Source organism: Phodopus roborovskii, unplaced genomic scaffold (genome assembly GCF_943737965.1).
Source record: "Phodopus roborovskii unplaced genomic scaffold, PHOROB, whole genome shotgun sequence".
Classification (NCBI taxonomy): domain Eukaryota; kingdom Metazoa; phylum Chordata; class Mammalia; order Rodentia; family Cricetidae; genus Phodopus; species Phodopus roborovskii.
The window spans coordinates 5,112,293-5,140,171 of NW_026126408.1; the positions used below are offsets into that span (position 1 = coordinate 5,112,293).

The 27,879-nt window shown below is 41.7% G+C and overlaps 1 protein-coding gene across 3 annotated transcripts in view; it reads left to right on the plus strand.

Moving 5' to 3' along the window:
• Nucleotides 1-26,351, plus strand: part of Kcns3 (potassium voltage-gated channel modifier subfamily S member 3) — a 44,228-nt gene extending 17,877 nt beyond the window's left edge. For 2 of the 3 annotated variants that reach the window (XM_051181656.1, XM_051181657.1), the window contains 2 exons: nucleotides 11,038-11,228; nucleotides 24,337-26,351. In XM_051181656.1, coding sequence (XP_051037613.1) covers nucleotides 24,396-25,871 — 1,476 coding nt within the window. In that variant the 5' untranslated portion in view covers nucleotides 11,038-11,228; nucleotides 24,337-24,395 and the 3' untranslated portion in view covers nucleotides 25,872-26,351. Of the gene's footprint in view, nucleotides 1-1,630; nucleotides 1,726-11,037; nucleotides 11,229-24,336 lie in introns of those variants that run through there. The other variant, XM_051181655.1, reaches the window with a different exon arrangement.
• Nucleotides 26,352-27,879: the final 1,528 nt, after the last annotated feature.

Below are 27,879 nucleotides of genomic sequence, written 5' to 3' on the forward strand. Positions count from 1 at the left end.
ATATTTTCAAGAGTGACAATTGTTAATGATTAAACATAAGTCAAGGAGGGAAATAGGAATTCGAGGAGATAGTGACATTTTATTTTATTTTTAAACTTATTTTTTTTGTGTCTGTATATGGGTGTTTTGCCTGTGTGTGTGTCTGTCTACCATGTATGTGCCTGGTGCCCAGGGATACCAGAACTGAGCATTGGATCCCCTGAAGCTGGATGGAGTTACATATGATTGTGAGCTGCCATGTGGGTATTGAGAACTAAACCTGGGTCTTCTGGAAGACTAACTGGTGCCCTTAACCTCTGGGCAATCTCACCAGCCCTAGCTAGGGATATTTTAGACAGGACAAGCTGAAGAAGTTCCATCAATGTCACATAATTGCTGACTTTAACTACATGAGACTAGAGCATTCTGGGAAGAGACCAACTAGTGAAAAGGCCCTGAGGCACGCCCACACCTCATTGGTGTGTATAAGGATGGTTAAGAAGAGCCTTGTGGGTAAGAGCTTGAGGAGCTAACACAAACAAAGAGAACAGCAGAGATAACTTAAATTCTAAGATGGAAGCAATGGAGGTTGACACAAGAGCAATGAGATGGGACTTACTAATCAGAGTCATGGTCCCTTGCTTTGTGCCATGGGTCCTTGTGGCCATTAGAGAAGCAATGGAAATTCTTTATGAAATCATTGTAAAAGTCATAGGAGTAGGTATGTAATTACTGTGAGTTCAAAATAATTATGAGCCTAAGTGGTATTTTGTGGAGCCTGCAATAACTCCTATGGGGTTGGGGATTACCCAGAATGTCCATTGTTGCAGTTGCCATATTGTTAATACTACCCCAAGCCTGCTTTAATGGAAGGAATCACTCAGTTTCAGTTGATGTTAGTAAAAGTCAGGATATGCCTGTCTAAAATTCTTCTGCAGCCTCCTGTGCTGCCTTTTGTGGAGAGAGGACACTGTGAATAGAGGATGAATTACTGAAGCTACTTCATGTTTTTGTTCCTGCATGCATTTTTGATGACTCTTCTAGAATTCCCTATTGGCGGTCTCAGATCCCAGGAATTCCTGTGGACTGAGGTACCCAGGGCACTTTCTACTCTGGACATCCAAGGAACAGAACTTGTGCCTGGAGATTTTTTGCCATTTCTGACTTTATTCTTATGAATAGAGGTTTCTGGAGGTGTGCACTATGGACTCCTTGTTTCAGGGAAGTCTGTATGGCTACAAGTAACCCAGTTTCCTCTCTCTGGGACATCCCTCATCGTAGCTCAGGAAGGGGTTGATCCACACAGATGGAGTGCTTTGGACATTTTAAGAGGAAAAACTGTGTCAGTGTGTTGAGCTTATGTCTCCATCATGGCTGAACTCCATACTCACCTGCTCTTCCTTCCCATTGGCATGAACTTCCTCTTCCATTTGGATCTGCCTTCCATTCTGTGTCCTTTGATCACACCTGCTGTGCCCCTCAAGGTTTGACTCCAGTACTCCTATCATCTAGCTGGGTATATCCCCCTCTGAAATAACAGGCACCTACCTTCTACTCAGTTCCTTATTTTCCTGTTTGCTTTGTAATTTTCTCCTATGAGCCCCAAGGGCAAGCTCCACATTAGCTTTTGTTCTCTGTCTTCCCAGGTATTCCTTGGGGTAAAGAATCTTCCAATGAATTAAAGCAGCTCACAATTTTACTTAGGACCCAGGGACACCCAGCTGAAGATTCTACCACTGGCAAGTCGTAAGTCCCTTCATGCTATAAGTCCTCTTCCTGTCTGTGTCTCTTTCCTTTCCTGCTCAACTACCAACCCAGGCTGTTTGTGCTCTTTTATATTTCCATGTTGATTTAACTATTCCCTAGGTATTTTATAAGATTTAACATACTTCAGTAAATTTACACAATATTGACAAATACAGAGTCAAAAGCAAGAATCATGCCAAATTTTATCACCCAGAAAAAAATGCACACATCATTTTGGTGTATGTTATCCAAGATATTTTTTCACTCTATAATCAACTCAGGCATAAAACAGGGCCCTGCCGTACAGTGTATCATAATTGTCTTACTTTTCTGACTAGGCCTATTGTATTATTATATTAGTAGTTAGGAGAATGACTTTAGAGCATTGCTTGAGTTCAAATCAGAGAGACATGATGGAGTAGTGTTGACTCTTGGGCTGGATGTGTAGTATGGTTGGTAGAGTGATTTCCCAGCAAGCACAAGCCCTGGGTTCAATGCCCAGTGTGTGATAAGTTGGGTGTGGTGGTGCATGTCTGTAACAGCAGCACTCTAGTGCAGGCCAGGAGGATCAGAAGAAGAGTTTGAGGCCAGCCTTGACCTTCAAGAGACAATCCCCCTCACCATTTTATTTTGAAGTATTCATTGACTCAGGAGAGTTAGTAACTTCCTTATTCTCCAGTTTTCCCCATCTGTAAAATGAAGGCAAATCCCCCACTACTCATAAACCATGTGTCTTGGTGCCTATATACCTGTAATGTCAGTATTTGGGAGGTTGAGGGAGGAATGATGGGGAATGTTCTGTATGCTGTGAATATGTTTCTCTTATTGGTTGATGAATAAATGCTGATTAGCCAATAGCCAGGCAGAAGGTATTGGCGGGACTACCAGACTAGGAGAATTCTGGGGAGAGGGAGGCAGAGAGAAGCTGCCAGGGAGATGCCATGTAGCTACAGGGAAGACAGTGTTTTGGGCATTCTCCTGTAAACCAAGACTACGTGGAGATACTTAGGTTAATAGAAATGGGTTATATAAGCCAGTAAGAAGCCTAAGCCATCAGCTAAACAGTTCATAATTAATATAAGCCACTGTGTGTTTTTGGAGGGCTAAATGGCTGTGAGACCAGGTGGGACAGAAAGCTCATCTACAGAGGACCATAACAAACTCAAGGCCAGGTTGGAATTCAGAATGGGCTGAAGACCAGCTAGAGCTAGATACTGAGATCCTGTCATAGGAAACCAAGAAACTAAAACTCAAAACCAAGACAGGAACGTGGTAGAGATTAAATGAGCACAGAATGGAAGACCACAGAGCAGGGCCTACCCGATGCCAGAGGTTACTAGGTTTCTCTCAGTGAGTTTAACTGGTGTAGAGAGCTCCACTCCAGTAGCTATCTCCAGGCTATAGCCCCATCGATGGACATTTAGGTCCTCTTAGCATAAAGTTATGAATAATTAATGATGCATTGGACATCTTCCTACATGCATTTTTAACATTCTTATCATTTATTTCCTCAGGATACTGTATGAAATGTGAACGTGGGTCTTCTGGCTATGATGCCCTTGAAAAACTTTCCTAAAGCTAGTTTGCACACTGCTATTACCTTTGTGTTAAACCTTCCCCTGCCCCCTGCAAAGTGACTGGCTTTTCCTTCCTCTGTTTATCTGTGCTTCAGCACAGTGGTTTGTTATTCATACCGTGGAAAGGGAGAGAGATAAGGCTAGGATTAGGATGTACAATATCTTAGGCCTCTAACAGGGCACTTAACCTTCCTGCTTGCAATGGGAGCCTTTTTTCTTCAGCCACCTGGGCAAGGGTGATCACATCAAGCCAGGAGAGTTCCTTCCTAGTGGAAGAGTGGCAGTCATGTGGACCACTGGGAATGACTTGAGAGCCCTATTAATACTCAGGGGTGACTGACTGGGGTCAGTGGTTGTGTGATGCTCTTATTTATGTGAGCACACCTCCCCAGGCAGCTTCTGGCCTGCTTGTCTGCTTTTGTGTCACAGGTTGTCTTGGGGAGGTGACTCAGCTGTGTGCCTGTGCTCTTCTGTCCCACAGGGGAGGTTGTCTGGAAACAGAACCAGAGGAGAGGAGGGCGGTGTTTAGTTACAAATGCTCTGGGCCTGAGGGATTACTGGAGATGCTTTTGCATCCACTCATTCTGCATACTCAAGAGAGAAACAGAACTCAGACTGATCTCTCAAGTACGATTTAGAGACTTCGCTTTAGGAAGCACTAGCCAGACTACTCACTGAACACCAGAATGTCTATAAATTTATTTTTAATCCTTGAATATATTAGAACCTGAGAAGCTTTCATTTTCCTTCTGGGGCTGATTGAAGTTTAAAAAAAATCATGTGAATTCAAGGTTTTTTTTCATATTAAGGTACTTGTTGAAATGTGATAATTTGGAGGAAGTATGTATGTAGTTGAAGAAGTATGTCAGCAACAAATGGAAGGTGTATTCTTCTGATGGCTTTGGATTATAGGATTTAAATATCAGTACAATTCTCTTAGCACAGTAAATCCAATTATGGAAGGCTGATTGTGATATTTTAATATTATTTGAGCAAAACACTGGATGAAAATTCTCATTAGTTAAGCAAGACACAGGCAGGATGGAATTTCATCTTCCATTATTATTTCCATAATTTTATTACCCTCAGGTTTTATTAAGAACTGGTATGTGATTGATGAACAGTGACAAGGCCACAAAACTGACATACATTTGCAATTTTTCTGCTACAGTATATTCATTGAGTTTCTGCAGGGGGAGAGCTTTGGCCAAAAGTGGGTATATTCAGCAGGAACAGTATTATTGAGGAAAGCATGCATGTTATATAGTCCTAGGAAACACAAGGCAGGCGGTCACAGAGAAAAACCTCTGTCCTTATACTCAAGTCACATGAAACAGGTTAGATTTACTTTGTGCATATGAGTGTTTGGTACATGTGTATGTGCATTCCTCTGTGTGTGTGTTCACATATATACGTATATGTATGTCATGTGTGTGTTCATGAACACTTGTATGAATCTGTGATAGAGGGCAAAAGTCAATGTTAGATGCTATCCTTAAAAATCACCACCTTATTATTTCTTTAAACATAATTACTTTTTAAATAGATTCTTCAGTAATTTCACATCATGCATCCCAATCCTGCTCATTTCCCAGTCCCACTATCTCTGCCCTCACCCTGGTAACATTCCCCTCCCAAAGAAAATTAGAAAAAATAGTTAAAAACAAAGCAAAGCAAGCAAACAAACAAACCGGAAACATGGTTTGCTCCTCCATCTTTCCCACTTCTCCAACTCCTCTTCACTGTCTCAGTGGCATTGGGAGCTGTGGTGTGTTGTGCAGCACCCCTGTCTTCACAGCTTTACTTGCAAGTTCATTGTATAATGTATTGTTGCTCAGGTTCAAGGCCTTCGGCTCTGATACAGCATCAATACTGGATCCTCACCCAGACTTCTCTGGGATATCCTGCTATTGCCCTGAGTTATGGAGATCCTGTGGCTGTGGTTCCACGGGAGTCCCTTCACGTGCTCCCACAGGTCATACATAGGGTAGATGCTGGAGTGTGCCAACCCAAAGTCCTGAGTGTGGATCGGGGTGGTAGCTGATTTGGTCATAACAGGGTTACTGGGACCACACTCCCTCTTCTACACCTGAGCCATCAGAGCCGGCACTCCCACTCCTATGCTGAGGGGTTGGGCTAGCTCTTCTGCTACAGTGGCCAGCAAGGGACAGGGCAGCTTTTTCACAGCCACTGAAGGACAGTTCCAGCTCAGCGTGGCCCTTGGATTTCAACATGCATGGTTCCTATCATCCCCTGTAGTAACATGAGCCATGGAGATCGACACAGACCCCAGCTACAGCAGGACCACAGTCACACACATGGCTCTTGGCTGCAGCTCAGTCTAGGCTATCATCGTGATCCTGGTGGCAGTGCTGGCTACCCAGATCAGTATGGCCCTGGCAGCAGCATGACTGTAGGAAACCAACGTGATCTCAGGTGCCTGACCAGACACTGGTATCCACACAGCCCTCTTTGGTAACAGGAGCCACAGATACCCATATGGCCCTTGGTGGTGTTACTTACACCCTAGATGGTGTTGCTACCTTATTTTTCTGAGATCAGGTCTCTCTCTGAACCTGGAGCTCACCTACTTGGCTAGGCTGACTGGCCTGTGACCTCCAGGAATCTGTCTGTCTCTACCTGCTTCCCCATGGCTGGGATTCGAGGTATATGTCATTCATGACTGGCTTTTCTGTGTATGTTTGGGATCCAAACTCAGCCCCTCAATCTTATGTGGCAAGTACTTTACCTACCACACCATCTTCCCAGCCCCTAAAGTTGCTCTTATCTTTCCTTATTTTTAAAGTTTTTGTTGACTGATATTGTGGCATGTAATGACTGATTTTAAAGGAATAAGTATTGGAGGACAGTCCCTGTGTCCTATCCTCCATGCCCAGTTGCAAACAGGAGCTAGACCTTTACTTCATTTATAGAGTTTTGGTCTCAAATGGAGGTAATTTTGCTTCCTAATCAGAACACTTGACAAAATGACAAAAATATATTTATTTATGTGTGGGTATATGCACATGCCATAGTGTACTTGCGATGGTCAGAGGAAGGCTTGTGGGAACTGGTTCCTTCCTTCTTGTGTGGTTCCCAGGGATTGAACTCAAGTCATTGGCCTTGATGACAAGCTCCTTTATCTGCTAAGATATTCTGCCAGCTCTGAAGAGATTTCTGATTGTTATAACCTTGGTATATAGGTAGGACCTAAGATACTACTAAACATCCCATAATCTGTGGGGCAGTCCCACAAGAAACAGCCACCCTGCCCTGTACTAGCAGCAGTTCCAAGGTGGACATATCTACTGTGGAAGTTTTTAAGATCAAGGTATCTCCAGGGTAGTTGTCTGGACTAGGAGTAGGTACCATTTCCCAGAGTCCTCATCACAGATCAGGGTCAGCTGTGTAACATCAGAAATCCATTTTCTGGTATCAAAAACTTGATGGAACTCTGCCAGCTGGTTTTATATTAACTTGACATAAGCTAGAGTCATCTGAAAGGAGGAAAATTGAAAATGCTTCAATAAGATCCAGCTATAGGACATTTTCTTAATTAGTGATTGATGGGGGAGGGCCCAGTCCACTGTGGGTGGTGTCATCCCTAGGCTGGTGGTCCTAGGTTCCATAAGAAGGCAGGCTGAGGAAGCCAGTAAGCAGCACCCCTCCATTGCTCTGCATCAGTTCCTGCCCTGTTTGAGTTCCTGTCCTGACTTCTTTCAGTGGTAGATTAGGATGTGCAAGTGTAAGCCAAATAAAGCCTTTCCTCCTTAAATTGCTTATGGTCATGGTGTTTCATCACAGCAATAGAAAACCTAACCAAGACACAGACTTTTGTCAAAGCTCACAGGAAACTGGTTTGACCTTTGACTTTTGAACTGGCCTGGAAATGCTCTAGTGTTGGAGCAGAATGTGCTGACTGTCCAGGATAAGATGATTTCATTTGTATTTCCTGTGCTAGGATAGGTCTTGGCAGCCATTTTGTCCTTCCCAGTTTCCTTCTCTGCCTCTGACCAGCTGCCTTTCATTATCTATATTGATTTTTTTTTTCTCTAATTTACTCTTTAATTTTGTTGGCTTTCGAGAAGGGAATTGGTTTGAACAAAATGTGTCAAGCACCACTGTATGACAAGGATAAGTCATATGAAGATTGCTAGTGTGACACTGGTGCTTTCTCAGTCTAGATGACACTCAAGAATGTGGTGTGACAGTGATGGGGACATATAGACTTGTGTGTGAGTAGAGAGGACACAGGCCAGTACTACAGGGCCACAAGGAGTATCTGTTTTGATTTACCAGGCGTAGTTTTATAGTTTTAGATGTGACCCCATATCTATGGTGAGGGCCAGGGAAGCCAGAGCCATTCCTGTGTACTGTTTGCTATCATTTTCTTTCCTCTGGCCCCGGTTCCAAGATTGAATGTCAGGTGTCTGGATGATGGGAGCATCTACTATGTCACATATTCTTCACCTTTTCCCCTCAATAATGGAGACTGTCATTGTGTATGGCTTCTGAATGGAAATATAGCCAGGCTGGAGGAAATGGCAAAAATAAGTCAGTTGTTGTGAAAAGAGGAATTCTGCAGAGAGAATGAGGCCTTGAGGGAACATGATGGGTTTTTGCCAGGGGTGGGCTGAATCACAACTAAGCCACTGATGATCCCTTTGTTTGAACAGATCAACACTGGTAACCTTGGTAGGCACATATAGAAACAAATGTCAGGTGGGGTTGTGAAAGAGAAAGGGAGAACACTTTGGATGTCCACACTTCCTTCCACTAAGTCTGATGCTTTGGGTTATGTTTATCTCACTTCCCTCAATCCTTCCTCAGTCTTCCCTGATGATAACTGGAGGAACTTTGATTTTTGAAGTAAGTGAGATGAACATTGGATCTGTAACTTCTTGGGTGTCGAACTGTGTGCAGATAGCATCTTTGAGTATGGATGTCCCACTTCTAAATTGAGAATAGTACTTGGCATATGCAGTGGTTGAAGGTTGAGGAGATGTTTTTAAATGTCATAAAAATGTAGCTAGTATGGTGTGGGGGACTCAAAAAATGTTAGCTATCATTTTTTTGGGGGGGATCATTAAGAACACAAATGATCTTAGAGTGGTATGGATTACTGTAAGTTTATAATTAGTATTGACTGGTATTACACTTGTTTTGGAATCAAAGTGTGTGTGTGTGTGTGTGTGTGTGTGTGTGTGTGTGTGTGTGTTTGTGTGTGTGTATACATTTGCACATATGTGCTTGTACTCACATATGATGGAGGCCAGAAGACCGGGTTGGGTATCATCTAGAGAAATGCAGTCCACTTTTTGAGGCAAAGTCTCTTACTGGCTGGGAGCATGTCTATTAGGTTACACTGGCTGCCCATTGGCTCCCAGGGATCTTCCTATCTTGGCCTGTTGGGATTACAAAGGTGGGACACCAAACCCTGCATTTTTACATGGCATCTGGGAATCAAACTCAGGTTCTCCTGCTTTTGATGGGAGTGGCTTTACAATAAAGTCATCTCCCTACTTCCCATTGTCTGACAGTGATCTAGGTGATAGGAAATCTAGTAAGACATACAAATTCTGAGTTTAGCTGCCCGGGAGGAAGTGGCTGTTTGAACATCATTTACTCATGACACATTGACTGAAGGCCTATCTACTGTTTAGATGATACACTTGGCTAACCTCAACGTGTGTTCCTGGCTCAGCCCTGACCATTCTGTGCTGAGCCAAAGCGATGGACTTCTAGGCAAGAGCCCAAATACTCTTATTTTCTTCCTTTAGCAATGAGTATAATGATAGCAAAGCTGTCTGGGGTTTATTATCTCCAAGTTAACTTTACTTTCTCTTAAAAGATGTTGCAGTTTGAAAGGTATCTGAAGCAGACACCCACAGCTAAACACTGAGCTGAACTCTTGGAATCCAGTCACAGACAGGGAGGAGTGATGAGCAAAGGGGTCAAGACCAGGCTGGAGAAACCCACAGAAACAGATGACCTGAACAAGGGGGAGCTCATGGACCCCAGTCTGATAGCTGGGAAACCAGCATAGGACCAACCCAGATTCTCTGGACATGGGAGTTAGTTGGGAGGACTGGGTAGTCTATGGGGCCTCTGGTAATGGATCAGTATATATCCCTATTATACGAATGGACTTTGGGAGCCCATTTCACATAGAGGGATACTCCCTCAGCCTAGACACATGAGGGAGGGTCTGGGCCCTGCTCTAAATGATATGACAGACTTTGAAGACTCCCATGGAAGGCCTGACCCTCCTTGAGGAGCAGAAAGGGGATGGATGGGGATGTGGGGGAACAGGGGAGGGTTCAGGAAATGGGATTGATATGTAAAACAAGGTTGTTTCTAACTTAAATAAAAATTATACATTAATAATAAAAAGAAAGATATCTGAGAGGAAAGATTAGGCACTGTAGCATTTCTGCCTTTGTTTGTGAGGCAAGTATCTAAGATACTGCCAGGAGGCAATGAAGAGGAGGCTGAGGGGCAGAAGGACAACTCAGGAGCCTTTAACTTCTGAAATCCCATTCTTCATCCTTACAAAGAGATTTCTCTGCTTTTCTAGCAAGAGTTCCACCTGAGAAGTTCAGCTTGCATGGAGCCACATTTCACTTCTGGATCATTTTCATGCCCATCGGTTAGAAGTGGAAATTAACCCTGGAGGAGTGTCAGGATGTGCTCTGTCCCTGTTAGGGCCAACATGTAAGCTATGTTCCTGTCTGCCTCTGCCTACATAGCCCCCAGGATGTTGTTCAGACATGTTTGTTTGCGCACGTTCACTTGGTTTAGGAACTGTGAGATATTGGGGTGTTAGAGTAGCTACTGTGTGCCATGTGAGATCCCAGAGCCTTAGGTCTTCGACCACACTGTTTGCTTAATGACCTATGTAGCCACAGGCCCTCCTTCCCTGTCTTCTGCTCAAAATCAATAGCTTCTTCTTCTTCTCCTTGACTACCCCACCCCCCTTTTGGATAGGACGTTGATTGGAAAACATGGGGAAAAAAATTAAGGGATAGATGCTTGAACGTCAGCATAGACGTAAGGGAATACTTCAACATGAGGCAAGACTTACTTGGTTGGTATTTTTTTTTTTTTTTTAGTTTTGCTTTCTCTAACTTGAGAGAGAGGTGTTATCTTTTTATTTTGATATCCCCCCACTCCAGTCCACACAGGAACACCCTCTTGTTTGTGGAGGACTCTGCGTTAGGACCTGAAACTATCTCAGATCAGTGACATATAGCAATGTACAAATAAAGAGGAATTGAATTTGTCCAGCCTTTGAAATCTATTGATTTCAAATTGTAGCAGTGGGATTAATTGTTTTAGAGCAGTAACCCTTATAAATTTGCCTCTGAAATGGATTAAAGCATATTCATTTAGAAGTCTACAAGCACTCCCTTAACGGATTGGCTAGGAGAATAACTTCTAGGAGTGATGTCCTAACTCCAGTGCCCAGTTTATCATGGATGTTTCATGGCCTGTGACAGATGTGATGTTCCAAATGGTCCTCTGTAGCCAAGTTCTAGGAGTCCTTAACTCTATCTATGAGTTCAGGTGCAGCAATGGTTCCATTGCAGGGTAAGACCAGTTCCACCATGAAAATTCCATGGGGCTTGAAGGTGTCTAATCAGTAAGACATGCCTGGAGTACAGAGTTGGTGATTGAAAGTATTGGTTTTGTTTCCACCTCTGAGTGACAGCTTGCCTGGTGCTTTCCTCTGCAGGTGAACTTGACTTTACAGCTTCTGCTTTGGCTTGTGTAATCAGAGGACCACATTCATCTCTTCTTTGAGCCGCTAAATGCCTGTGTGCACCCTATACTCCAGTAAGGGAAGAAGGAAGAAGCTTCTTGGATGATAATGGACGTTCCACTGTGCAGGATGAGGACAGAGTGTGCAACATCACCACCACGAGGGTAAGAGTTGTCTTTCTGTATCAGTTTCTCTGACAGCCGTTGTCATTAGAGGAAGAGGAAAATATTTTACAGTATAGCTATAAAAGGGAAATCCACAGTTGGTGAAGTTCTTCTCATTGTAAAATCTGATGAGCAGTTGAAACCAACAGGGGTCTGGAAAGGTTAGATCAGCTTGTGATCCTACCACCACTAGATTTAGAAAGTTCTGGAGATAGCCCATGGTGCTTGCCTATCATGCATGAAGCCTTTAGTTTGATCGTATAAAACTCAAGCAAGGTGGCACACTCCTGTGCTCCCATCATTTGAGAGCAGAGGTGAGGAGATGAGAAGTTCAGTTATCCCTGGGTGTTTAGTGAGTTACAAGTCAGTCTGCCCTGTATGAGGCCCTGCCTCAGTGTCTTCCATCAGAAGAAAGAAAGGAAGTTAGCGTTATACATGTTCCTTTCCCTACTCTACACTTTTTCTTTTCTCAATATTTGCAGTTCAGACTTGAAGAAAGATCACTACTGCTCTTACACTAAGTGTCCTTTTATGTCTGGCTTACCATGGCTGCCACATAAGTGGAATTGTCAGGAGGCTTCAGTCACAGTGTGCCCAGAAGCACATTTCTTTGGAATTATATAATTTCTAAAGCCTAGTGGGTCAGCTCCAGTGTCCTACATACAAATCAGGGTTTTGTTTCTTTATGAGCATTGATAAGTCTACCCTTGAATCCCCTAGAGTACTTGGGTTCTGTGTAGAGTCTCCCTGTTTAACCCTGGAGAATGCATTACTGACCCTTTACTTGCTTGACTTCACAGATTGGCCATTGGAGCCATGTATTTCGCCATGCCTGATCTAGATCTTTCTGCTATCACTTTTTCCGAGAACAGCAATAGCTTTTGTTAATTCTTTCAAATAAAACTGAATGTCGTTTGCCAGACAAGAACAGGTCATTAACAAAAGAGGCTGTAGTGTGGAGAGGATGGATGAGTTCTATGGGCTGTGTGGGCATTCAGTATATGTGCAGAGTAAGGATCAAGTGCAGAAGGTGTGACATTAATGTGTGACAAATGTTGATATAAAGAGGACACAAAGGGCTGTTGAAGTTGAACAGAGCAAGAGAGTCCAGGAGGAGGGAACTATGGACTTGACCCGGTACATTCAAATTCTTCACAACTCCTTCCCTAGAGTGTCAGAACTCTACTGTTATAGGCATCTGTATGAGTGTCCCTCCATGCAGTATGGCTCAGGTAGAGAAGTGATTCTCATACTAGAATCTAGGAAATGATGCATGTATACATGTAAACAATGTACATGTAGGTATAAGATAACATGAAGGAAAGAGGTCAAGAAAGGCTAAATATTGGGGATAAAGATGGACTACAGGTAATGTTATGAGTTAGGAAAGAGTACTAAGCTAATTTTTTTCTCTAGTTCTGATTACTTTATGGAATTTTTTGTTTTTGGTGGCGGGGAAGAGTGTAACATTATTGTTTTCCCTATCCATTTTATAAATGAATCCCAAATGCTGTGTAGTATTATCTACAATTTTTTTAGTATATATTTCCATTCAGAATACCATTAGGACCCTGAAAAGTTAACAGTCTTTTATAACATCACACATCTAATTGATATTTATGTTTATGTATGTGTGTAATGAAGATGTAATACATATGCAAATACAGTGCAAATAAACCTATAATGAAATAATATGCATATATGCATTTGGTTCGTTAGAATCAAGATCCATATATCTAAAGACTCTGTTTTCTGTTTTTCTTAATGATCTGTGTCAATTTTTCTGTGTGGGTTCCTATAGTCTCAGTTTTACTACCAGCATCCCTTTTGATGCCATTAAACAAGTTCTTCTGAAATCTCTTACTTTAGTTTAGTTAGGAGTTAGATCTAGACCAGGCTCAATCAAATTTATGTCTGTGGGATTGTTTAAACATCCACCAGGAGATGTTTTGCCCTTGTGTGTCTTTTGTTACATTGGGTATTGCTAAGGGAACAAATAATGTTAACTCTGATGCATGTTAGGAAATTCCTTATTGATTTGTTATCTGGCAGTCACTGACAACTATTGTCCAGCTCTTTAAAAAAAATTTAATAGGAATAGGATTACATCATGTTGCCTCTCTTTTCTTCCTCTAGCCCCTCCCATGGTCCCCCTGCCACCCTCAAGTTGATAATCCTTTTTCCTTGATTATTTTGTGTGTGTATATGTGTGTGTATGTGTACCTTAAGCACAAAGATGAATCTATTTATATTCAAGTAATCATCTATGACCTATTTATTATCTATCTATCTGTCTGTCTGTCTGTCTGTCTGTCTATCTATCATCTATCTAGCTTGCTGAATCTGTTTTTATTGTTGGTGTGTATAATTTCAAGGCTGACTTGAAACTTCACATTGTACAACCAACAAGGGGTTCATACCTGGTAGAGGCTAATTCTCCACTTCCCAGTGAGTCATTAGTTACCTGTAGTTCTTTGTCTAGGGTAAAGAGCCCATAAAATTCCCTGTCTATGTTAGCATGTACATTAATACTGCCATTGTTCCAGTCCTGTTAATGTAGCAATTTCCAGGAGAGACTGTTCTACAGCAACCCTCCTGCTATTCTCTCTTACAATATTTTCATCCCATCTTCCACAATGTTCTCCCAGCCATATACACAGGAGTGTGATGTATTAGGACTGGGTTTCCCATGATGTGGATCTTTTTACTGTATCTAGTAGTGGTTTTCTGTGATGTCCTCCAGCTGTTGTAAAGAGAGGCTTCCTTGGTGAATGATAGTAGCCATATTTACCTTTGGGTATAAGGATAAAGGTAAGATTACCAGACCAACAGAATTCCTTTCTACATTTAAAATTTTGTTCAGGTCTTTCATTATGAGCTACCAACCAGTAAGATTTTAATGGTATCAATTCTTCATTCACTAAGTGAAACTTACTAAAATAGTTTTACTGAAATATATTCTGTTTATATTCATAAGGTTTCATGGCTATCTTATATGTGTGTGTGTGTGTGTGTTATATTTTTTGTTTTTGTTTTTTCAAGACAGGGTTTCTTTGTGGCTTTGGAGGCTGTTCCAGAACTAGCTCTTGTAGACCAGGCTGGTCTCGAACTCACAGAGATCTGCCTGCCTCTACCTCCTGAGTGCTTAAGGCATGAGCCACCACTGCCTGGATCCAGAATATTTTTTATCACTCCTAAAAGAATTCCATACCCATTAGCAATCCTAGTTCTCTTCTGTTCCTCCAGCTCTAAGTGACCACCAATGCATTTTCTGTATATTATATGTGTTTATTTGTTGGGGGATATTTCATATATGATGATGCAATGTATTATGACATTTCTATGACAATGGACTATATACATGGCAGTATATTTTAATGTCCTGACTGATTTACATATATAAACCAGCTCTGCATTATTGAAGTAAGCCTGAATAGTCAAAGTATAGAATCCTTTCTATATGTTGTGCTGGCTAGTTTTATGTTAACTTGATATAAGCTTGAATCATCAGAGAGACTCTCAGTTGAGAAAATGCCTCCATAATATCAGGCTGTTGGCAATTCTATAGGGCATTAATGATTGACATGACAGGGCCTAGACCATTGTGTGTGTGGAGTGCCATCCTGGTCCTGGGTTCTATAAGAAAACAAGCTGAGCAAGCCACAAGGAGCAAGGCAGCAAGAAGTATCCTCCATGGTCTCTGCATCAGCTGCTGCCTTCAGGTTTCTGCCCTCATACTGCTTTTGACATGAACTGTTACAAGACCTGTGAGTGACATTAACTCTTTCTTTCGCAAGTTACATTCGGTCATAGTGTTTCATCACACCAATAGAACCCTAACCAGGATGTATTAATGGACTTGCTTTGCTAGTGACTTGTTGATTATGTTTGTATCTGTATTCATAGGGACGATGGTCTTGAGTTTCTTTCTTGTGTCTGTTTGTAGTCTTGGTATGAAGGGTATGAAGGGAATACCCGTGTCATAGAATTGGGAAGGACCTCTTCATGGTCTTGGAAAAGTCTGTTCAAGGATCCATGATAAGGAGTGATGGATGTTTGGCTTTTCTATGCACGGAGTTTTTAAGTTGCAAATTAACTATCCTGTGAGCCTCATAAAGATTTTCTTTCTCATCTTGAGTTATTTTCTGTAAGTTGCATATTTCTAGCAATTTAATTACTTTATCTAGGTCATAGGTTATCTCATGTGTGGCTATGAATTTGTTCACAAAAGGCTCTAACAGTTCTTTGTTCTTTCCACTTCTGTAAGGCCAGTAGTGACATACTTTCTTCCACCACCGATTTTGCTAATTGGTGTTTTCTTCCATTCCTTCATAGTGAATGTATCTAAAGATTGATTAGTTTTATTGATTTTTTTTTTTAGAAAAACACCCAGGTTTTAGCCTTCTGAATTTTCTATATTCCTGTTCTTATTTTCTGTTTCATTCATTTCAAGTGTAATTATCATTTTCTTACTTGAGCTAAATTTAGCCTTAACTTTACTCATTTTCTATGATTTTAAGGCCGACAGTTCTTAATTTCAGATCTTTCTTCAAATATAGGCATATAAATCTATATATTTTTCCTAGTCACTGCATTATAGCACTCTGAAAGTTTGTTGAAATTTGTCTTTGTTTATTGCCCTAAATTTTTTTTCCCTTTGACTCTTGGTCCTTGAGAAGTGTTTAGTTTCCACTTTGAAAAATTATTCCCAGATTTTCTTTTGTTATTGATGGATAATTTTATTCCATTGTGGTTAGTGTACTTTACTATTTAAATTATTATTTTTTCTTTTCCTGTAATTTGAATCCTGAATGTCTCCAAAGGACTGTGTATGTGTTAGATAGAGGCTGGGTCCTTGGTTATGGAACTATTGAGATGTGATATAATTGTTAGGAAGTAAGACAGTAGAAAGTTAGTTCTTTGGTAATGAACTATATTATATTGGCCCCCCTTCCCCCATTTTTACTGGCTTGGCTTTCTGGTTGCTTTGAGGTTGACCCATGTAATCCCACAATGCTATACTGTCTATCTTTCCATAGACCCATGAGACCAGGGCCAAGGGATGATGTACTGAAATGTTTGAAACTGCAAACCTGTTCTGTCTTTAAGTTGATTACTTCAAGTAATTTGTCAAAGCAGACTTGAGTTGACTAGCACACTTTAGAATCTATCCTGACTATTGGATGACTTAACTGTTTTGTTTATACTAGAGAACATTGTTCTGCATCCATCAGAGAGAGTGGGGGGAGGGAGAGGGAGAGAGAGAAAGAGCTCTTGCTGGCTGAAGTGCTCTGTCTTTGTCATCTTGTTGGTTTATCATGGTGTTTGAATCTTTTTTATTTCCCTGTGGATATTTGTATAAATGTTCCATATGTTATCGAAGGTGGGATATAGAAATGCCAATGATTTCTCCTTCTAGTTCTGCCACTATTTTTACTTCATGTAATTTTTTTTTGGCTCTATTGCTAAGTATGTTTATAGTGCTTGCGCCTCCTTTTGATGGATTGACATTTTTATTACTAGAAATGTTCTTTGACTCTAGTAACAATTTTTTATCTTACATTTTATTTTTGATATTCAGTATAATCACATCAACTCCTTTTCAGCTATTATTTTCAACTTTTAAAATCTCAACTTGTTTTTAAATGTAAATAATTACTTTCTATTATGCCATTTGATTATTTCCACTGCTGGGTTTTCAAATTATTGGGATACTTTTATACAGAAAAATTTCCTTCATTAACCCTTGTATTATTTTCCTGAAGTACAATTTGCACAGGAAGGTAGAATAAAGTGTTAGGTTTTTCTCTTTACTTTCATAGAATAATGAGTTGTACTTGAGTAGTCTCCAAAGTTGACCAGTCAAGTACTGCATTCCCTTTTAAAAATTATTATTGTGGGGGCTGCAGGTATTATCAATAGATAACGTGTTATACAAGCAGTAGGAGCCAAGTTCAAGCTCTAGAACCTGTTTTTAAAAGTCAGACATAGTGGTATGTGGTGTGTTTGTAATTCCAGCATTGGGCACATAGACAGACAGATCCCTGAGGCTCTGTACAGCCAGCCTAGTTGAGTCTGTGAGTTCTAGGCACAAGCGACAGAACTTGTCTCAAAAGACAAGGTGGGTTGTGCTTAGCAGTGACAGTAAGGTCATCTGGCTTTCACACTCTTGTGCACACATGCAGCTGCGTACACACAAAACATGTACACAATGACCGGCAGGGAATTCATTGCTATGAACTTGTATTGCTATGCTATGACCTGTTGCAGATTTTTGCTTTTCCCCATGAGACACATGCTTCTTCTCTTCAGCAGGTGGAGGTCTTCTCAGTTTCCTTCGAATCTTTTTTACTTTTCCTTGTCTTTGACAGCCTCCCCTGTGTTCTGGTGTATAAGTGAATTCCAGCCTCCTCTTGTGTACTTCTGTTCCCAGACTGGGAATTGGCTGTTCATCCAAGGGACCCTTGTTCTTTTTTGGGAGAAAGTGTATTTATTTGTTTCAGTCTCACTAAATTAGGATATTCCTAAGTGTTTCCAGATGGGCTCTCTCAAATACACAAAGGCAGGTATGTATAAGAATTTGTTGGGTGCCCTTGGGATCAGGGCCTGTGAAGAAGTAAGGAAAGGAGGCTTCAATAAAGGGAGGTCTTCAATGGGATTTAAACACAGACCTCACTTGGATGTCACAGAGCTCCAGAGCTAGGTGGACCACCTTTATATATTAAGATGCTGGGTTGTGACAAGCCTCTTATAGACAAGTCATTGGCTATGTTAATGACCCTGGGAAACAGCTCTCTTGTGGCTAAGGGTGATACCCAAGTGGGGACTGACTTAACTGAGAACTCTTAGCTGCTGGCACTCCTAGAGAGGTGAGAATAAGTACCTCACTTTTAAGGAGAGAGATGAGCGGCTGCTCATGTAGCATCCATCATATGGTCATCTGTTTTAGGCTGTTTTCTTATTTGTTTTTTGTTTTTTATTTGTTCATTTTGTTGTTTTGTTTTGGTAGACAGAGCTAGGAAATAAGACTCTCCATGTGCAAAAATAAACTGTATGTTTATGCTGTCAAATTCAGGATCAGAGAGCTTTTATTTAATTTCTTTGATTCTCATATTCATGTTTATTTTTATTTTGTACCTAACATCTTGGAGTGCTTAAGGACATTAACATAATACTGCCTGTGCTTGATCCTATATAAATGTTTAAGAATAAGTATATAGGACTGGAGAGATAGTTAGGTGGTTAAGAGCACTAGCTATTCTTCCAGAGGACCTGGGTTCAATTCCCAGCACTCATAAAACTCCAGTTCCAAGAATCTTCTGGCTTCTTGGAGCACCAGGCATACACTTGGTACACATACATATATGCAAGCAAAACACCTATATAATAAAATAATAATAAAATATTTTTAAAAGAATAAGTACATAACTGTGATTGTTAAAAAATATTTTAATATTGTTATTTATTTTTGTCCTAGTCTACATACTAGTAGAGTGCATAGTCAGTTCATTGAAGTAATTCTTCCATGTGAGGCTATGCTACCAACTTGATATACAGTAATGTTACATTTTTAAAGAAATGTCTGTTTTCATTGTAATCTAATTTTGTCTCATAATTAGATATACATTAACATGGTTCCTGAGTTCACTTTCTGACATTGTGTACACACACACATCCTACACATATATACACACATATATCTAATTGCACACATGTGTGATGTGCTGTATGTATGTATATATGTATGTATCTCATTGTTCATGAAGTGATGTGTGTGTGTGTGTGTGTGTGTATGTGTGTGCATAAGTAGACTATAATTTATTTTCAGTCATTCCTCTATTGATGGACATTTGTACTGTTTCCAGTTACACACAAGTGCTTTGCTTATCTAACTTTGGGAAGAGTTCTAGAAGAGAGAATACTTGTCAGAGGGTAAAAGCCTATGCCAAGTCCCCCTCCCTGGAGGCTCCCCTTCATTTTACATTCCCAGCACAATGTGAAGAGGCCTGCTTCCCCACAGACTGGCCAGCACTACATGTAGACATTCTGATCTGGCTCCAGTTTTGTGCATTAGATATAATGTGTTGATGTGGTTTTCACATGCACTCCTGAGGAAGGCTGAACATTTTTTTTTCTGACTTCGGTACCATTTGTGGTTTTTTTCTATGAACTGTCTGTTCCTATCTCTTTTCCATTTCCCACATGGTTGTAGTTCACTTTCTTCTTAAAAATAAACCCTCTTCATATATTAAATGTACCAAATCTCTTCTGTGTGATATATGTGGCAGTCTTTACTATAATCCATTTTTATATTGCTATGGTTCCCCATACAAAATTACTTTCACATAACCAAAATTTTTGAATCAGAAAAGTTTACCTATTTATGGCTCATAAATTAGTTGGTCTGTATTCATGTGATTCACTATATACCTACATGTGCACATACGTGCAGTGGAAAGATAGTCAACCTTGGTTTCTAGATCCCTATAGATACCCAAATCCTCAGGTGCTCAGCAATGGTGTAGTGTTTGTATGAAGTCCATGCATGCTCTCCGGCATGCTTACAGTGGTCTTCAGGTAATGGGTGGCACTTTGTATAGTGCAACTGCTGTGTCAATAGTTGTTATGCCCTGCCATTCAGAGAGCATCACGAGAGAGCTGTGCACATATTCAGTACATGCAATTTTTTTTAATTTCTTAGTCTGTGTTTTATTTCCCAGTTATATATCAAAACTCAAACTTTCCTAATTATAAGATAATATTACTGTTAAATGATAAAAGTTACCGTCAGGGAAAAGCCTTTAATCTCAGCACTCAGGAGGCAGAGGTAGATGAATTTCTATTAGTTCAAGGCCAGCTTGATGTACACAGCGAGTTCAGACCAGCCAAGGCTACGCTACATATGGAGGCCTTGCCTCAAAAACCAAACCAAAATGCCAGCTGATCCCTCCTTCCCTCCCTTCCTCCCTCCCTCCCTACCTCTCTCCCTCCCTCCCACCCTCCTTCCCTTTCTCCTTTCTTCTGTGTTTTTTTTTATTTTAAAATTTTTTCTCTTATTCCAGTTCCCCCTCCCTCCTTCCCTCTCTCCCTCCCTCCCATACCCCCTGACCACCCTCCCATCCCATCCCCTCCACTCCACAGAGAGGGTGAGGCTTTCCAGGAGGGGGTCAATAAAGTTTGTCAAATCATTTGGAGTAGGAACTAGGCCCTCCCTCCTGCCTCTAGGTTAAGGGAGTATCAACCCATGGGCTTTCTCCTTTCTTTTGTGTGTATTTGTATATGTGTGCAGATGTTTATGTACATGTGTATACATGTTCATGTCTGTGGTGTATGTATGTGGGTGCATGTGCACTTGTGTGTGCATGGAGGCCCAAGGCTGATGCACACTGATGCACAGTGGTTTCCTCTATGGAGTTTCAACTTTACATATTGAGTCAGGATCTCCTGCTGAACTCTGATGTCACTGTTTCACATAGTGTGGCTAGCCAGCTTGCTCCAGGGAATCCCCCATGTCTGCTTCCCATGCATTTGGGGGTTACACATGGTTTGCTGGGCTCACCTGGCTTTTGCATGGGTTCTGGGGGCTGAACTTGAGTACTCATGGGGTTGAGGCAGGTGCTTTACCTGTTGAACCATCTCCTCAGGCTTGAAATCCAGCTTCTTGAAGACATTGTCATGGTTAAGAAAACAGATGTTACTAGTAGGGCGTAAAATACAAATCTTACATGATTAAACATATTTCTTGACATTTTACTATGACAATATAAAAGAAAAATGGAAATGTGTTCAAGTCGATGTATTTGAATTGATTTTTGTATTTATATAGTTTATATCGATCTTAAAGTTAAATAATCTTGCAATACACACATTTTTTTTCTGAATTAAAAAAGGCTTACATATTTAGTGTGTGTAGACACAAACATGCCATCATTTGTAGATGGAGGTCAGAAGACAACTCTTTCATGCGGCTCCCACAGATGAAATTACATTGTCACCACTGATTTGGAGCCGGCAGAATCCTTCAGTGCAGAACTTCAGGGACATGGAGAGCTGAGTGTGTGTAACTGCATGTGTATATAAATATGAGCTAAATCATGTAGTACAGAGGTAACCTTTGACTCACTATTTCCTGAAAGGAGCAAATGAATGGATTTTAGTAAATGCTAGCCTGAATGCAGCATCCATTGGTAGTGATGATGTCCAATAGCATGCTGTATCCATATGATCTTGAGCATGTGAGCTGGAGTGCTGAAGCATGGAGGTACCAAGCTCCCAGTTTAGACATCTACCTCCATTCCTCGACTCAGATTCTTTGTTTTCATATCTGTGAATTCCCAGGATGAGAAAAAAAATACATAAGGCTGTGCCATAATTGGAAAAAAGGCTGTCTGCACATAGGGACTCTTACTGCAATTTGTAAGGGTAGAAACTTCATCTTACTTGCTCCAAGTGGGCTGCTGTGGGTCTGATTGCAGTCAAGGAATCCAGTCCTGACCCTGCACATCTGAACTTGCCTTTGGAGCTGCAGGGTTGGATCTGATCCAGCAATGACTTCTTCTGTTTCTCTTTCAAAAGCCTCCAATGTGATCTTCGGTTTTATGACCTGGGTTGCTTTTATGATAAGACTCTGTGGAACAGGTTAGGGTTAGGATTAGGGTTAGGATGGACTTCTGGATGACCTTTCCTTCTCCAGTGTGGACTAAAGAAAATGCTGGGAGGACAAAGCAGAGGGACACAGTGGGAATATGAGCATCATGGGTGGTTTTGCTCTTTAGATATGTCACCAGGGAGAGATTGGGGAGGTGGATTACAGGCCCTGATTATGGGATCCTTGTATGCCTGTGGTGTCATGAAACATTAAGTCACTGTGGCATCCCAGGACAGCCAAGAGGAAAACATAATCTACCAGAAGTTGGCTTCCATTAAAGTCTTAGTGTCAGCTTGGATGAACTAGCTCCTAGGAACATTTTCCAACCCTATGTACCATTAGCTTGCCTTGTTCACCAGAGGCCTGATGTTACATAAATATTTGGACCAAGGCAACAGCTCAGACTTAGGCCTTTCAAAGAAGATGCCTAATTAAAAACAGAAAGCAGAGAGAGGCAAATTGAAATTTTGGAAGGGGTCAGCAAATCTATTGAAGATACATTAGCCATGCTCTGGTCTTTGGCCTCATGAAGTGTTGGTGTCTTGGAGGCAAACACTGAATATTTTTTGTGACTATAGACTTTTTCCCTGAGTGGATGGCAGAGGCTGTTTTAAGGCTGTGACATGACCTGTGGTATATGTTTCTATTTTAGATCAGGAATCTTTTCTCTTGCTGGTAGCTTTTGCTGGCCATTAGAGGAATTCCTTCTTGATTTTGTGTCCTTTCATGGTGTTACTGTTCCCAAATGAAACAGATTAGACAATATATTCTCCTTTACCCTGTCTATGTATTTCTCTCTACTCTTGAACCAAGTACCATGTCCTGTCCATTTTGCTTTGTAAACTCCTGAACTTGATATTTTTCTTTATAAGCATACCATTTTGAGTCCCTGCTTCACCCTGGTTCTGTGTGCCCCTTTCTCCCCAGTAGAGGTCTTCCAATTTTCCCTCAGTGGAATGGATATTTTATTTTTGGTTTTCAAGTTTTAAAGAAAACTTTTTACTTACAGTTCTGGTGGCCAGGGCATCTAAGAGCATGATAAGGGCCTTGTACGGTGCCATGAGTGTATCTAAATCATGGTCACAAATACACTTGGGAAGGCCCTTTACTGTTTGTAGGCATGTCCAACCTTTAGTCTGCTGGCTGTATGTAGCGCAAGGCAGCTATGAATGGGTCCAATACAAACACCGAGATAGATTTTTTTTTCTTGTAACTCAGTTATATGGTTCTTGAGCATGAACTTTGTAGATGACAGTGTTGAAGTGGGAGCTCAGTTCATTATGGTCTTGCCAACAGAATAAATTCGCTTCTTCAGGCTGATGTACTGGCCTTCCTGCTGCCCACTGCTTACACCTTCTGCTGAGAGTTCCCTTTCCCAGTCTTTTTAGTCAGCTGTGCTGCTCTTGTTGAGGACCTGGGTCCAGTTCACAGCATTGGCTTATGGCGACCCGATGTTCTAATTCCAGGGTATCCGTGCCTTCTGGCTTCCAAGGGCACCTGTACACATGTGGCACATATACATAATTCATATAATTGGAAACAGGTCTTTGCTCCCCCAGCCTTCTATATTTTCTCTCTGAGGAATGGATCTGATATACCCTGGTTAATATTAGAAATAAGATCAGGTCATGAGCCCAACCAGTGTAGACCGTGAATGGCGTGACACTTCTTGATGCTGCTGCATAAGGGACTGTGAGAAGAGGGCAGGGATGGCAGAAGAGACTATTCCTCCCAGGAAACAGCATGTTTAACTTGAAAAGATCTTTCCAAGCCAGTTTCTTTCCATGTGGGTTGTCCTGAAACCCCATCCTAGGAAGTGTAATGATATCTGTAAGATATATGGTGCTTAATTACAGGGAGATAATTATATCCTCCTGAGTGTCAGTGTCCAAACATAAATAATGGGCTCTCCTAAAAGAACACATCGCTGGAGCATAAAGTGAAGCCCAGTCACTGTAAGAGCTCATCTCTGTCTCCCATGGACCACATGTGGAGAAGGGGACAGCACTTTCTCTCTGGGTGGGTGAATGAGTTTGGGATGGACAGATGTAGACTACAAAGCCCTATAGCAGCTGACTTGGCAAAAACCTCATGGTTGAGACTGTAGATGTGTTTAAATTGTGCAAGTAAGTGATCAGAATTGCATTGCTTTGTAGTCTCTCTCTCTCTCTCTCTTTCTCTGTGTGTGAGGGGGACAGAAGATGAAATTTGAGTGCTTAATAGAGAAATGGGAATTAGGTCATTAAATGATATTGTAGGTTTTCTTTTGTACAACTAGATTTTTTCCAGTTCAGGTTTTTGAACTCCATCCAGACAGCCCTGAACTGTGCTTTTCTTCTTGCAAGTGCATTTCCTGCCTTGCCTTCAGTGCAGCCCATCATTCTGGAAAGGGCAGATTAAAAATAAGTCCTGATGAGGCAGGACTGGGCACAGGATAATATTGTCTTGTGCTCTTTCCAGGTGCGATGTGATCTTGGGCATCTCCCTTCCCGGCCAGCACTCTTCCTCCTCTATCCATCATGGTGTTTGGTGAGTTTTTCCATCGCCCTGGACAAGACGAGGAACTTGTCAACTTGAACGTGGGGGGCTTTAAGCAGTCTGTGGACCAGAGTACACTCCTACGCTTCCCTCACACCAGACTGGGGAGGCTGCTTACCTGTCACTCTGAAGAGGCCATTCTAGAGCTGTGTGATGACTACAGCGTGGCAGACAAAGAGTACTATTTTGATCGGAACCCCTCCCTGTTCAGATACGTTCTGAACTTTTACTACACAGGGAAGCTGCACGTCATGGAGGAACTGTGCGTGTTCTCCTTCTGCCAGGAGATCGAGTACTGGGGTATCAACGAGCTCTTCATTGACTCCTGCTGCAGCAGCCGATACCAGGAGCGCAAGGAGGAGAGCCATGAGAAGGACTGGGACCAGAAAAGCAATGACGTTAGCACGGACTCCTCCTTCGAAGAATCCTCTCTGTTTGAGAAGGAGCTGGAGAAGTTCGATGAGCTGAGATTTGGTCAGCTCCGAAAGAAAATCTGGATTCGAATGGAAAACCCAGCTTATTGCCTGTCGGCCAAGCTCATTGCCATCTCCTCCTTGAGTGTGGTGCTGGCCTCCATCGTGGCTATGTGTGTGCACAGCATGTCGGAATTCCAGAATGAGGATGGAGAAGTGGATGACCCTGTGCTTGAAGGAGTGGAGATTGCATGCATTGCATGGTTCACTGGAGAGCTGGCCATCCGGCTGGTTGCTGCCCCTTCTCAAAAGAAATTCTGGAAAAACCCTCTAAACATCATTGACTTTGTCTCCATCATTCCCTTCTATGCCACGTTGGCTGTGGACACTAAGGAAGAAGAGAGTGAGGACATTGAGAATATGGGCAAGGTGGTCCAGATCCTTCGGCTCATGAGGATTTTCCGAATTCTGAAGCTTGCCCGGCACTCTGTAGGGCTTCGATCTCTGGGGGCCACACTGAGGCACAGTTACCATGAAGTGGGACTACTTCTTCTCTTCCTTTCAGTGGGTATTTCCATCTTCTCTGTGCTTATCTATTCTGTGGAGAAAGATGAACTTGCATCCAGTCTCACCAGTATCCCCATCTGCTGGTGGTGGGCCACTATTAGTATGACCACTGTGGGCTATGGAGACACCCATCCGGTCACCTTAGCCGGGAAGATCATTGCAAGCACATGTATTATCTGTGGCATCTTGGTGGTAGCCCTCCCAATCACCATCATCTTCAACAAGTTTTCCAAGTACTACCAGAAGCAGAAGGACATCGATGTGGATCAGTGCAGTGAGGACCCACCGGAGAAGTGCCATGAGCTACCTTACTTTAACATTAGGGATGTTTATGCACAGCAAGTACATGCCTTCATTACCAGTCTGTCTTCCATTGGCATTGTGGTCAGTGAGCCTGACTCTACGGATGCATCTAGCATTGAAGACAATGAGGATGTTTACAATACTGCATCCCTGGAGAACTGTACTACAAAATGAGCAGGGGCATTGGCACTGGTATCTTGTGTCCCTTCCTGACATTAGGTTAACACAGCTTTATAAACCTTAATGGGTTTGTTCAAATAAATCATTTAATTCTCAGGGTGTACCTTTTAGCCATAGTTGGACATTCATTGCTGAATTCTGAAATGATAGAATTACCTTTATTTTTCTCAGTGAGGTCAATTAAATGCCTTGTTCTGAAATTTATTTTTTACAAGAGAGTTGTAATATGGTTTTTTGAGGAAAAAAGTAAATGATATTGGGAAGGATTTATTGCTACGGCTTACGCATCATTCTGTATTTGTCATTCACTCACATTGAGCTAACTATAAATTACTGATGATAGAGCAGAGGCCCAGCTGACTGAAGATGACATGCATGTGAGATCTACAACATGAGACAATGCATGTAAATCCATGTTCATGTTCCAGACATGGGAATTAGGAGCCCAATAAACTTCTAATTCAGTATGGAGAATGCCTTGTTTGTTTGTTTTTATGTCAAGTATATCCTATTATCTCGTAAGACCTTGGAAGGTCTTAGGGTTTCTATGAGACACTATGACCATGGTTGTTTTATAAAGGAACATATTTAATTGGGGATGACTTACAGTTCAGGGATTTCGTTCATTATCATCATGGGGAGAAGCATGGCAGCATGCAGGTAGACATGGTGATGGAGAAGGAGCTAAGAGTCCTACATCTTGATCAGTATGCAACAGAAGGGGACTGAGTCACACTGGCAAGACTTCTACTTCTTTGACCTTAAAGCCCACACCAGTATCTCACTTCCTCCAATAAAGCCACACGTACTCCAGCAAGGCCACACTTCCTAGTAGTGCCACTCCTTATGAGCCTATGGAGCCATTTTCATTCAAACCACCACATAAGGAAACGACTCCCATCACAATATCAAGAATTTTTTTCATGGCAACTGAGGTGATAGCTCAGTTAGTAATGTGCTCTGATGGAGACCTGAGTTCTATCCTCAGAACCCACAGTTTAAAAAAAAAAAAAAAAGTCAGGCATGGTGTTGCATGCATGCCATTGCAGAGTGGGGTTCATTAGTTGGCCAGCCTTGCTTACTTGTTGACTCTCAGACTAGTGAAAGACCCTCTCTCAAAAAGACAAATGGCTTTGAAGAATGATACTCCAGATTGTCCTGTGATTTTACACACTTGTGCATTCGTGTGCATGCCACAGCACATACATGTGTATCAATATGTACATGCATGTGTGCTCTGTTTAGAATACACCCAAATGATATGCTAGTTTTTTGTAACATATACTTATGGTTGGTGGATAGAAGAACAAATCAATAATTAAATCATCTGTCTCATGTAAAATAATTAAAGTGATTAAACATGTAGGTATAAATGAATGGTATACCCAGTGCAGTTTGAATTTTGTAATCCTTTGTACTTCCAGGGTGAAACTTGAAAATTAAAAGGACCTGGGGAAGCCCACCCCCTCAGCAGCAGAGAGTCACGTGGTGAGTGGAGGAGAGGAGAAATACACAAACACACAGATGTGGACCATTACGTAGAGGAGTGAGTGCAGAGTCTCTAAGGCAGGGGTGCCCACAGCCACTAGATGAGCCAGCATTTTCAAATTGTCAAAGACAGAGGGATGGCTGCTTTTACACAGCAACCACACAGCAAAAAGGAAACATTCTGCTCTTTGTCCGAGCCAACAGCGCAGTTCCATCTCACATGGAGGGAATATAGCCTCAGACTCTGTTTTGGATATGCAGCAAGAAGCTAACCGATGCTGGCAGGCTGGCTGCCAGTTCAGTCCCTGAGCTCTTTAGAATGGAGAAGCTGCAGGTATTTCTTGTGCAACGTTTTATGTGTGGAGATGCGTCTCATTGAAAGCCTATCTATAGGCTGTCAGTAACTATAGAATGCCTCATTCTTCTTACTATGTCTGTGACGTCTGAGGTAGACACGAAAAAATAGTTTGCTTCTCAGCTTGATGTTTATTACATGAGTGTGTCATCAGAATTC